The sequence below is a fragment of the Rana temporaria genome, chromosome 5, assembly GCF_905171775.1.
Source record: "Rana temporaria chromosome 5, aRanTem1.1, whole genome shotgun sequence".
NCBI lineage: Eukaryota > Metazoa > Chordata > Amphibia > Anura > Ranidae > Rana > Rana temporaria.
In genome coordinates, this window is record NC_053493.1 from 204,822,249 (window position 1) to 204,835,835 (window position 13,587).

General features: G+C 43.9%; 1 protein-coding gene across 1 annotated transcript in view; it reads right to left on the reverse strand.

Annotated features, from left to right (window-relative positions):
* Positions 1 to 13,587, reverse strand: part of CHMP5 (charged multivesicular body protein 5) — a 37,874-nt gene that overhangs the window by 6,019 nt on the left and 18,268 nt on the right. The window contains exons 4-6 of the mRNA XM_040353500.1: positions 12,319 to 12,412; positions 7,630 to 7,701; positions 7,387 to 7,495 (exon numbers count right to left, since the gene is read on the reverse strand). Of these exons, the coding sequence (XP_040209434.1) occupies positions 7,387 to 7,495; positions 7,630 to 7,701; positions 12,319 to 12,412 (275 nt within the window). The remainder of the gene's footprint in view (positions 1 to 7,386; positions 7,496 to 7,629; positions 7,702 to 12,318; positions 12,413 to 13,587) is intronic.

The window sequence follows — 13,587 nt, forward strand, 5'->3', positions numbered from 1 at the left end:
CGAACAGATCCACCTCCGGTATTCCCCACCTTTGAGTGATCACTTCGTAAACCTCTTGGTTCAGGACCCAATCGCCCTCCCTCAGCTTTTTCCTGCTGAGGAAATCTGCGACTTGATTCTGCTCCCCCCTCAGATGAATCGCAGAAAGAGACAGAATGTTGGTCTCTGCCCATTTGAGGATGGACTCTGTCAGCTTCCACAAGGACTGGCTCCTGGTGCCCCCCTGCCTGTTGATATAGGCAACTGCGGAGGAATTGTCCGAACGGATTCGGACATGATGACCCTGAAGATCTCTTTGAAAGGCTCTGAGGGCCAGATCTATAGCCTTCAGCTCCCTCCAATTCGAGGATCTCTTTGAGTCCTCTATTTCCCAGGTACCCTGCATCAGAGAAGAATTCAGATGTGCTCCCCATCCTGTGCCACTGGCGTCCGTTGTTACTGTCCTGGATATTGGACAAATCCACTCCAGCCCTTGTAACAGGTTCGCCCCCTTCCTCCACCACCAGAGGGCTCTCTTGACCTGAATCGGTACTGAAATTAGAGCATCCAGGGACCCCGGGTTGCGATCCCAGACACTTAAGATGTAAAGTTGTAAGGGACGAAAATGCAACCCTGCCCACTGTACCGCCGGAAGTGTGGAAGTTAGAAGACCCAAGGCTGACATGGCTTTCCTTATTGTGAGCTGAGAGCTGCCCTGAAGAAGTAGCATTGCCCTGTCTACTTTTTGTATTTTTTCTGCTGGGAGAAAGACCATCTGTCTGGTTGAGTCCAGTTCGTACCCCAGGAAGGTGACCCTTTGAGATGGCACTAGACTGGATTTCTCCAGATTCAAAAGCCATCCCAGGCTTTCCAGGACCTCTCTTGTTACCCGGAGATCCTGGGACAGCTGTTCCGGTGACCCTGCAAACAGTAACAGGTCGTCCAGGTACGCTATCACTGAGATCCCTCTGAGACGAAGGAACGCCAAGACCTCCACCATAACTTTGGTGAAGATGCGGGGGGAAGAGGAGAGCCCGAAGGGAAGGGCTTTGAACTGAAGGTGAAATGTCCCTTCCTTGGACCTTACTGCCAATCTCAGAAACTTCTGATAACCCTCTGCTATAGGGATGTGCAAATAGGCATCCTTCAGATCTATTGATGCCATAAAGCAATTGGGGGGGAGAAGGGTCTTTACTGAGTAAATTGAATCCATCCGGAATCTTTTGTAAGTGACCGAGAGATTCAGGGGCTTCAGATTCAGTATAAGTCTGAACTTCCCTGATGGTTTGCGAACCACAAAAATGTGGGAATAGAAGCCCCTGCCTGTCTCTTCTGTCGGGACCCGAACCACTACCTCCTGATCCTCCAACTCCTGAAGGGAGGAAAGAAGAGCTAATGATTTCTCCTTGCATTTTGGTAGCTCGGTGATCAAAAGTCTTAACGGAGGAGGCTTTGAGAATTCTAATTTGTATCCTCGCCTTATGATCCCCAGCACAAATTGATTGCTGGTGATCATTTCCCATTGTGGGAGAAAGGCCCCCAATCTTCCCCCCACCTTGACTTCGTCATTGTGGTTTTTGGGGTTGTTCAGGAGGACGAAAAATCGCTGCTCCGCGCCCCTTACCTTTCGGCCCCCAAAACTTCCTTTTCCCTTCTGGTTTAGGGGTTTCTACTTTCTTCTGGGACCAGAACTTCTTCTTTGCCTGTCCCCCAAACTTTTTCTTTAGGGGAAAGGCTTTCTTTTTGTCGGCTGTTCGGTCAAGAACAGCCTCCAAACCTGGTCCAAACAGCAGGTCTCCTGTGAGGGGAATACCGCACAATTTAACCTTAGATGCGCTATCCCCTTGCCATGTCTTGAGCCATAAGGCTCTCCTTGCCGAATTAGACAAGGCCGCAGAGCGCGCAGACATGCGTATAGACTCTGCTGATGCGTCTGCTAGATACGCTACCCCATTCAGTAGTGTAGGAAAAGAGGCCAAAACAGTTTCTTTGGGTGTCCCTGCTTCAATGTGCGCTTTCAATTGCGTGAGCCAATGTTCCATGTTGCGAGCTACCACTGTAGCTGCCATGGCAGGCTTGAGATTCCCCTGTGAAGAATCCCACGATTTCTTCAGAAGTGAATCCATTCTTCTGTCCATGGGGTCTGAAAGCACCCCCATGTCTTCAAACGCCAAGTCAGTGTGTCTGGACACCTGTGAGAATGCCGCATCTAATTTGGGAATTTTGTTCCAAACTAAGGCTTCTTCCTCAGAAAAGGGAAATCTTCGCTTCAATGCATTTGAAAGGAAGGGTTTCCTTTCCGGATCCTGCCACTCTTTTTTGATGGTCTGGACCAAGACCTCATGGACCGGGAAAACTCTTTTCTTTTGTTCCCCTAAGCCCATGAACATTCTGTCATGGAGCGATAGTGCTTTTTTCTCTTCAGGGATCCCCAACGTAGCGTGGATTGCCCCTAAGAGGTCATCCACTTCTTCAAGGGAAAGCTTATATCGGGAATTCCTTGAGGGTTCCCCCTCCTTCCCTTCCCCTTCAGACTCCCCTTGGGAGTCAGAAGCGGCACTATCTCGCTCTTCCTCAGCGTCCTCTCTGAAGTCCTCTGGGTTCTCTCCACTTACGGAGGGAAGTACCACAGGACCAGGTGGATTAACCTGCTGCACTGGAGAAGGGCTACTCTGTGGCAACTGAAAACCAGCAAACAGATCCTTAAAAGATTGAAAAGTGCTGGTAAGCTCTTTCACTGTAGTTGCTAGCTCAGAACCCTGCTCTGCCTCTTTCTCCCTGATTAACCCCTCAATACAGCGTCTGCACAGTGCTTTGTTCCAGGTCTCTCCTAAAGAAGTTTTACAGGAAGGACACCTCTTCTTGGAGCTATGACCCGATTTTTCTGTGGATTTCTGTAAAACACAGTAAAAAGCAAGAGCAGGTATGAGAGGCTATCAGCGTTTCTTTTAAAAACAGCAAACCACCAGGAGTGTTTTTTCCCCCTAGCCAACCATCACCAAGGGACACACTACCTCACCCCCCGACCACCAGGAGAATACACCTGTGAAGCTGAAAAGAAGGTAAAGGAACACCACCCCAGGGTTCCTACCTTAGAGTGGCTGGTGCTGCTGTCCTCCGGAGGCGCGTGTGAAGCCTCTGCTTCCGACATCTCCGGTCTAGGCTGTGGTCGATGGACACGCTCCGAATGCCGTCCCCACGGCTGAAAAGCGTAGGCCGCACCAGCCTGGCGTGTGGTCCTTATCCTCTGCCGCGTCTGGGCCTAGAAGACGCGTATCCGGCGGAAGTGCCCGCCCCTTCCGGATCTGACGTCACCCGTCATCCGGCCGGTCTCAGCTCCTGACCTAACTGTGTGATTACACAGGGAGCCGACACGCCGCCTGCAGCGCCCCCCTGGACGAAAGGAAAAGGACCCCCTCGGTCGAATACTTCCCCAAGAACGCCGAGGCACGCAGCGCAACAGGTACCTTCGATTTTAGAGCTCACTAGCCCAATCAGGTAGTTGCAGGACTGAGAAAAAGAGAGTCCAGGACCCCCCTCCTCAGAAAACATAGCCCCAGCCTCCCCAGCTGTCTGGCTCTCGGCCCCAGCGGTGTCTCCTGCCGGAGGAAACACCATAAACTGAGGAGCTGAGGGAGGATGAGGCTTAAATCCTTAATTGGAAGGCGCTGTTTCCTAAGAGGGGAGGAGCCTGTGTCTCTCTACAGTACCTGTCCTGAAAGACGAACAGGGAAAAAGGTGTGTGCGTTTTATCCGGTTGGAGAAACTCAGGAATTACACATTTCCAGAAAAGCACAATCCACTCTATAAATAAACAATATTGATATGGCAATCCACTGGGAGGTGAATTCATTGTTACTGTAGATAAATTGAGGCCATTAAGGAGGAACATCTGTGTTACATGTACAAAACAAAATACATTGAGCTGTGCTATGTTGTCACAATAGGATCACAATATAGAGAGTGATACAACAGGCAGGGGGAAGGATGTAGGGATCAAAGTAGGGCAGGTTCTAGATATGCGATCATATCTGAGAATGAAAACCTGTAGTTGGCAGATACTTAACACATGATTATTTCCATCGTGAAAACTGCATGTTTTGGTAGTTCGAATTCCTTCCAATAAAAGAACGTTCTTTGAAAGGAGTCAGACTTTTTCAAACCAGAGAAGAGAGTGAAGGTGGGTCACTTTTGTTTTGCAAAACAAGGGGATATATGATCTGGCTGCGTTGAGTATATGTATAGACAGAAATTCTAAAGCTTTTTCTGAGGAATGTTCGTACTCTTGTGCAGCATCAGAAAAAAAAAAAAGTCCCATGGAATCTATATTCAGTAATGTTTTGTTATATCGGATTTGACATTTACCCAAAAAAATTATAGGCGCTAAAGTGCAATACAGACCCATTTTTCTTGTGGCATCTAAAGCATTAATTGTGGATTTCAGAAAAGGTGGTGTGTGGAGTAGCATTATGAGACAAGTTTATATCCTGACATGTGAATCTTCATGTAGATAGGGGGGATTTGTGTGCCAGGTACAACATATTTGTTTTTGGTTTCGCTCCCTGAACCTCATCAAAAGGTCTTACTTTTCACCGATATTTCTGAAACCACTGCGCAAGCACGTAAATCCTTCAATCCTGTCACTGCAATCTTCAGGGAACATAACAATCTACAGATAGGGAGTCCCAACAAAGCTCCTGGTCACTTACCACAACCAGCTTATTCCCTTCCTGACTCACAAGGATGGTTTCAAGCAGGGCTTTTTTCTCAAACAATAGGTGCTGGAACTTAACCACGACCCCACAAAACCCCTCCCTCTACACACACGCTCCAAATCACATCAAATAGTGGGTGTAGTCAGTTAAATTTTCACGAACAGTAGGAGGATCTTAACCACCGCCCCATGTCAAAAAGACGTCCTGTTTTTAAAGTTGAATATCTCGATAACGGCAGCAGCTGCTGCCACAACCGAGATATTCATCTTTTCAGGGGGGCGGTGGTGTACACGATAACGGCGGTCTCGCCGCGAGATCGCCGTTATCGGTGGCGGGAGAGGGCCCCCCCCTCCCGCCGCTCTCCCGCGCCCTCCGCCGCTTACCGGAGCCGTCGGTAGCGGCGGAGGGGATCGGATGTGTCCGGCAGCTGAGCGGGGACGGGACTGAAGGAGAAATCTCCTTCACCCGTCCTCATAGCTCTGCTGGGCGGAAGTGACGTCAAAACGTCAGTCCCGCCCAGCCTCTTAAAGAAACATTTTTTTTTTTTGCATTTAAGTCTAAATATGAGATCTGAGGTCTTTTTGACCCCAGATCTCATATTTAAGAGGACCTGTCATGCTTTTCTTTATTACAAGGGATGTTTACATTCCTTGTAATAGGAATAAAAGTGATCATTTTTTTTTTTTTTTATTTCAGTGTAAAAAATTATAAAACTAAATAAAACTAAATAAGAAAACAAAAAATTTTTTTTTTAAAGCGCCCCATCCCGACGAGCTCGCGCGCAGAAGCAAACGCATACGCGAGTAGCGCCCGCATATGAAAACGGTATTCAAACCACGCAAGTGAGGTATCGCCGCGATCGTTGGAGTGAGAGCAATAATTCTAGCCCTAGACCTACTCTGCAACTCAAAAAATGCAACCTGTAGAATTTTTTAAATGTCGCCTATCGAGAATTTTAAGTGTAAAAGTTTGATGCCATGCCACGAGCGGGCGCAATTTTTAAGCGTGACATGTTGGGTATCATTTTACTCGGCGTAACATTATCTTTCACAATATATAAAAAAATTGGGCAAAATGTATTGTTGTCTTATTTTTTAATTCAAAAAAGTGATTTTTATCCAAAAAAAGTGCGCTTGTAAGACCGCTGCGCAAATACGGTGTGACAAAAAGTATTGCAATGACTGCCATTTTATTCCCTAGGATGTCTGCTAAAAAAAAATATATAATGTTTGGGGGTTCTGATTAATTTTCTAGCAAAAAAATTGTGATTTTCACATGAAGGAGAGAAGTGCCAGAATAGGCCTGGTGGTCAAGTGGTTAAAGGGGCAATAAATACCAGGATTGCATTACACACAGAGTGCAGAGCTGTCACTTGTAAACACAAAAAACAGAATTCTGTGTTTACAAGTCACTGTGGTGAGCAGATACTAAAGGGGCTGAGCCAGAGGTGGTGGAACCGAGTTCCACCAAGTTCCCCCTGAAAAAAAAGCCCTGGTTTCAAGCAACTTTACAACTGGCGTCTCGTCTCCACAGCTCCGCTGAGCATCCCTCAGGCCAAACCTCTGCCGAGGGTCTCTGATCCCTGGATTCCAGCCAACACCTAAATAAGTCCCTGGAGGCTCTACAAGTCTATTGCCTTCTTATATCTCAGGCAGTTTTGACACTGATCCTAAAAAAAAAAAAAGAAAGAAAAGGAGGCCAAGGAAAACTCCAAGCTCTACTTACACATGGCACTATGGCTGCAAAGGTGTCAGTGTGTTGCCTGACCAATATATCAACAGTACAAAAAGTTAGCCATTGCCCCGCCTATAACTGGCCTTTGCAGCAATACAAGTACTGTTGATATATTCGTCAGGCAAAGCACTGACACCTTTGCAGCCATAGTGCTATGGGCTGGGTCTTCAGTGTGCCCCTGTACCTTTAAGGAGAAGTGGGCTCCCTCAAGCCCATATGCACTCTATCTATCAGAATGCATGTGCTTCCACTGTGGAGTCTCCTAAAAGTCAGGAGGTAGGGACTACAGGTAACAGGGTGCCTTTCCTGGGGCTTGTAGCTTATGCATGCATTTGCAAATATGTGCAGAATAAACCAGTTTTTAATGCATACTGTTAGACAGAGCTGGCTGGACGGTAACTAGAGCTTGGAATTTTTCTTTGCCTTTTTTTGACATTATGTTGCCCTCCAATGCTCCTTGCTGCAAAGACCTTGCACAAGCCGCTGAGAGCCTGAGCCGGCCAGTCCTGCCCCCTCCACAGCCCAGCGCTCCAGTGAGCGCAGGGGAGTGGGCAGAGCAGAGAGCTGACTGACAGTACTAGCACATTATGCAATCAACTTGCAGGAGGAAATGTTTTTATCCTGAAAGTTTACTACCACTTTAACTGTAAAAGAAAATGTAAAAATGTATATGAAACTTCCACAGGCAGTTTTAAAAGCCATTAAAACAAAATGGCACAAATAGCTGAACACTGAACAAAGCAGGCTAAGGTAACCACCACATTGCCAGTGATGTAATTGGCAACTTTATGTACGAATCAGGATGAATGCAATGTGCTAAACGAAAAGAGTGCTAAAATTGCACAAAGATCAGTCTCGGATAAGTGTAATGTTTAGCAGAATCAAAACTGGCAACAAATAGCATTGTTTTTTACATGAACCGTAATGTGATCGCTGCAAAAGCATTGCCCTTTCTTACCCGCTTCAAGGTCATCTTCATCAATTTCTGGTGTTCCATAACTACGGCTCAGAGCGTCTTGGATTTCACTTGCATCCTCCATCATATCTTCCAGCTGATCCTGCAAGTCCTGTAAAGAACATATACCCCTTTAAATTGTATTTTTTCCCTCTTAATGTTAAAAAAAGATCCAAACACGGATTTATTTAAGCATGAAAGAAAAAAAAAAGGGGGGGCGAGGGGTAGAACAGGCATCAGGCTTACCTCAATCTGATCTATTTTAACTTCCTTGTATGCTTTCTTCATTTCCTTGGCTCCTATTTTCATTGCTTCCACCTTAAGGTATCAAATAAAAAATTACTGTCTATACAATTTACATAATATTAGGAATACAAATCAGGAGAGATAAAAAATAAAATAAAGGATTTATGCAATAAGCAGGGACCTCCTGGTTTATGTGAGAAGGGCAATAATCATCAGCCAGGAAAAGCTATCCAGAACAACTGGTTCACCTCTAATATAGCCAGGGGATGCCAACAGTAATAATCCATTCTTTCCCCAATATAGGTCAGCCAGGGGGATACCTGGACCAATCATACAGACTTGGCTGCATACTAGTTTAAGGTCAATGACTCAAAGTAACAGGTCATTAGATCAGACTGACAGGCAGCTAGCACTTTCAGGAGGTCAGCAACAGAGGCTCCCATAGATCTCCTATGACAATTCAAAAAACAACTACATTAGGTACTATTAGTGTTCCCAACTGCCCCACAAAAAAAGTGCAACCCTTTTGCAAAAAGTAACTAGCATTTTATGGTTGCTCCATGATTTAAACTGCCATGTACATGAGCAAACATTTTTTTTGTCTTGCTTAAGGCCAACTAGCCCCCTCACCATAGCTGGGTTGAACCGATGATAAAAGTGATAACTAAATATACCTTTCTATTAAAACAGACTGAATTCTGTTATAAATGCATCATACATTGGTTGAATTAAAGTTACAAAGGGCAACACCTCCCAAAACAAATAATTTCCATTTCTAATGGAGAATGTCCACTAGCGCCTACCCCAAAAAATGTCCTTAAATTTTAACTGAACCCTCTTCTGTTCTCCGACCGTTCTGCTGACATGTCCCTGATGCAGCGAGATTTCTCCAAGAAGACTGCCCAACCGCTTGTCAAAAATCTCCCTGGCCAGGTCCCATGCATGCTCTCCCAGTCACATTCATTGCCATTGATTTCAATGCACGAGCAAATCCATATGAATAAAATTGTATTGCAGAACATGTGTGGGAAATGGTTGGGTGATCTAGTCTCCATTATCCTGCTGAATTGGGGAAAAAGTCTACAAGTCTGGGAGGAGGGTAAGGGTACTCTGATATAAGGGCAGCTGCTAGAACAATTTTTACATTTCTGCTATGGTTCTGTTTTCTCAGCAACACATTTGTCATTACCTTAAAGTGGTTGTAAAGACAGAAGGTTTTCTATGCAGTTAGGTAAAAAAAAACCTTATGCATGCAGCTCCCCCTGCAGACCCCCCCCCCCCCTTAAATACATACCTGGGCCCAAATCTCAATCCAGCGATGTGCTCGAGAGCCGAGGCTCCCTGCTCTCTCTCGCTCCACATTGGCTCAGATACAGCAGCATGAGCCACTGGAGTGCGAGAAGAAAGCATGCAAGGGTGACCCCATAGCCAGCAGCCTCTGGGGACCCCAGAAGAGGAGGATCAGGCTGCTCTGTGCAAAACCACTGTACAGAGCAGGTAAGTAGAACATGTTTATTATTTTAATAAAATAAAAAACAAGCCTTTATAATTAATTTAGTGTAAACAGAGTAATACATATATTATTTATATTGGTGATATTTTTTTGCAAAAATTGTATTATTGTTTACACAATCCATAAACAAAATAAAATCTAAAAATGCACTTTTCAACTTTTAACTGTGTGCGTTTAGAAAAATAAAAACAAATAGTGTTCGAGCCGGTTCACACAGGGGCGGCACGACTTTGGGGGCGAGGCAAGGCAATCTCAAGACGACTTCAGAAGAGACTTGCAAAATGACTTCTGTATTGAAGTCAATGCAAGTCACCCCCAAAGTCGTACAAGAACCTTTTTCTAAGTTGGAGCGACTTGAGTCGCTCCTATTAGAACGGTTCCATCGAATAGAGCGGAGTGCGACTTGTCAGGCGGCTGAGTCGCCTGACAGGTCACCCCTGTGTGAACAGGTTTTTAGTGTGGATGGCAAGTGCACATTTCATTCTAGAACGTATCCTGTTCAAAATTACACAAATTACAATCCTGGTACAAACCACACCAAAGTTATTTAGCAATGGAATAAAGGCTTTTTTGCCCCAATTTTACACTTTTAGTTAAGTCCATTGTCATGCGATTCTGTGCAAATTAGGTCACATCTGAAACCGCACTAGTGTAAACCAGGCCTTAATTTGTATCCGTTTCCTGTCTGAACAGTGTTTATAAACACGGCGTCTGTAATAGTTTCCACTTTCCACATTTACAAACTTTGTTAATTGCTGGAAAATTATGCAGGAAGATCGGCAGATGTTTTTTGGGGTGTGTGCGCAGCATGTCCCATGTCCACAACTTTATCACAAACCTATGCTTTGCTCATTCAGGGAAAATAAAAAGTCTTGCTGCCGACATCATTGGTGCATGAGCACTGAAGAAACAGCTCGCTGCTACCATTTCTTCAGGACTCATGCCGTGACCGGAGGCTCCAGCCAATCACAGCACCGGAGTCACGAACCCAGAAGAAACTCCGGTGGAAGATGTCGGCCTTGCAATTGCAGATTCAGGGCATCGTTCTGAGGCATTTCATAATGAGCTAGTATGCGAACCCCCCCCCCCCCCCCCCCCCCCCCCCGGGACTTACAAGTATGGAGGAGCATGTATATCACCCATGTGACAGTGCTGAGCCAATCACCACCGATGCAGGGTGTGTCCATAGCCCTGTATAAGCTTAAATTTTGATGACAACTCCTATCAGCTGAAGGAAGCAACGTAGAGCAAAGGGAAGACGAATACATTATAAGCTGTGGGGCGGAACTACATTAAAAATGAACTTGTTACCTTGACATGCAAAGCACAAGCTCATTTTAAAAGAGAAGTATGGTAAAAAAAAAAAAAAAATTTAATCATACCTAGGTGGATGCGGCATCGGTCTGCTGCTGCATCTGTCACCCGGGGGGCTCCAAGACTGAGAATCAAACAATCACAGATCGCTCAGTTCTCAGAGCTCCCTGAGCAGAGAGCTGGTGACTGTCAGCGCTGGGCTGTGGAGCAGGTGGGAGCGGCTGGCCCAGGCTCTAAACTGCTCGTTGATAGGCTGAGTTGGGTGCTGTTCCAGGCATGTGGGTGGATCCTAACCATACGTTCAAGATCTTTCCTGAACCTGGACCAGTTGTGACGACAGCCGGCTTCAGCACGATTTCTGCTGAAAACGGGTCACAGGAGTGCAGAACAAACTGCACTCCTGTGAACCACAGGAAAAGTAGAGCCAAACGAGCTAAAAGATTAGAGTTAGAGACAACATGCTCCCTTTTACTGTTTCGACATTTGCTGGACTCACAGGGATCACCCATGGAAGAAAAAAAAAAAAAAAAAACACGACCAGTAAAATGCTTTTTTCCTTTACAGGTTAAGGTTTTACCAACACATAAATCAAATCTAGCAGGAATGCCTAGACTGCCCAATGTTACTGGTGCCACATCCCAGGACAAGGTAAAGAAACCAAAACTATAAAGAGGGATTTGGAGGCACCAATAGGCAAATAATGTAAAAAAAAAAAAAATACATACAAAAGTTTGCTGCACATTCAGTTAGATATAAATATACAGTAAAACCTTGGTTTGAGAGCGTTTTGCAACACAAGCCATTTTTTTTTTTTATAAATTTTGACTAGATATACAAGCGACGTCTAGATATAAGAGTAGCGTCATGTCACAGCTGAGTATAAAAGAGAAGAGAGGCACCTCTAAGTGTCGCAATATGGTTACAATTAATGAAGGTACAACATTTAGAAACTCACATGGTTGATGATTAAATCAGACACATCTAAGTATGCAGGCAGGGGTAAGGCGGTCCACATATACCATCCCCCGCACCACCGTTGATGTCGTCCCTTCCACAAGCGGTTCAAGCCTCGCTTTCAGATCACTCTACTGTAGGGTAGTCTTCCCATCACGAGTGCAGACCGTCAGCGGTGAGAGCCAGTGGCGGGGAGGACGGTCTATGTGGATCGCTTTACCCCGGATGCCTGCATACTTAGATGTGCCTCTTTTTATCATCAACCATGTGAGTTGCTAAATGTTGTACCTTCATTAAATGTAACCATATTGCTACACTTAGAGGCGCCTATCTTCTCTTTTATACTCTGTAGCTCCTGCTGGATTTTGCTTCTAATCCCCTTTGGGAGGTTGCAAATTGTGGATGGACATTTTATGGTTACACAACCTATCACATTGCTATAATATTTTTATATGGACTATAAACTGAAGGACTTATGAATAAATGGTTGTGGAACAAATCATTTGAGTTTCCAATATTTCTTATGGGAAAATTCGCTTTGACATACAAGTGCTTTGGATTACAAGCATGCTTCCGGAATAAATTATGCTCACAATCCAAGGTTTTACTGTAATTAGATACCAATACTTAAATAAAAATTCATAGAAAACAACAGATACATGTTCTGTGTAATGGATACATGTGTGTGATGGTCCCTTTTGGGGTCTAATGCGGTTTTGATGAATGGAGATCCTTTTATTCTTGTCCATCACACAGAACAAGTATACGTTTGTATGAATTTTTATTCAAATATTGTTTTTTTAACTGAATGTGCAATAAACTTTTGTATGTTTTATTACATTATTTGCATGTATTTGTGCCTCCCCTAGTTTTGTTTCTTTATTTACCAAAACATAAAATAAGCATACCGTTGTTTTGGTATCTTTTAGTGTCTGAATGGTATAATTGGCTTGTTCCATGTTGAAGGATTGTTGGTTTAAATTGTCTCTTTGCTGTTCATACCTGAAATGCAGAGCAAAAGTTAAAAAACATTACACTTTTTGGAATTCTTAGAAGCGCTCTATAAAATGTAACAACTACTACTACAAAAAAAAAAAAAATTCCCCATAGCTTTACAGTATCCAATAAATTATTTTTTAATCAAAACACATCAAGCTTTTGAACTAGATTTGTGATAGAGAGGGGCATACTGATAGGGAAATTGCATATTTAATATTACTCACTATGGTTGGTCTCACAAATATCTAATAAAGCTTCTAATATCTTGGTTATTCTAGTAATTTTTAGCCGACTCATGTCTTTGGAAATGTTATTGTTAACTGACCAAGTCCTTGAAGGGTGATATTGCAAAGGGAGTTGGCCCTTCAAAAGTGGTCTTTTCAAGTTCTATATTACCACTGCCAAATCCTATAAGACCATGGTCTCAAATCAGAGCCATCTCCATGAGGCAAGCGTCCGAAACTGGTCAGCCATGTTGCGTAACAGCAAACTGGACCCATGGCGGAAACGGCAACTTTAGTTAAGTATTCTTGTGATATTTCCTTTATCTGTAGCTTTTAGTACTTTGAATAAATGTTATACTTGTAAGCTTTTGCGCGATCTCTTTACACATATCGAAAAAAACAAAACAAAAAGAACTTAAACCATCATGTGACCGTGATACAACACAAATACAAAATCAATTATTGATATTACAAAGCTTTTGTGGAAATGTTTCAAAAGAGAACATGGGATAAGACATGTCACCCAACACAAGTATATTCTTGGGAGTGTAATACTTTATTTGGCTATATCTTATTACAATACTTGGGAGGTAAAATTCCTTGTGGGCTATAATACACTCCTCTACAGGTCTACATTTACTGCCGACTAGGTGGGGTGGAGTTGAAATAATTTGTTGCGGGCTAGAGGAGTATATTACTGTTGGTCCTGCCAAACAACTAGAATGTGGGGAGAGGAGAAGAAAATACACAGAAGAGAAGAATGGGAGCCACACAGAGGGTACAGTGATGTGCAGCTATACAGAGGCTAGAGCTAAGGATGAGAAGAAAAAAATAAAATAAAATAAAAATAAAGAAAAAAAAAGAAAAAAAAAAAGGTACAGAGTGAAGAACAGAGGTAAAGTGGTTGTAAGAGCAAAAGGTTACATACACTCTGCTTTAAGGTAAAAAAAAATA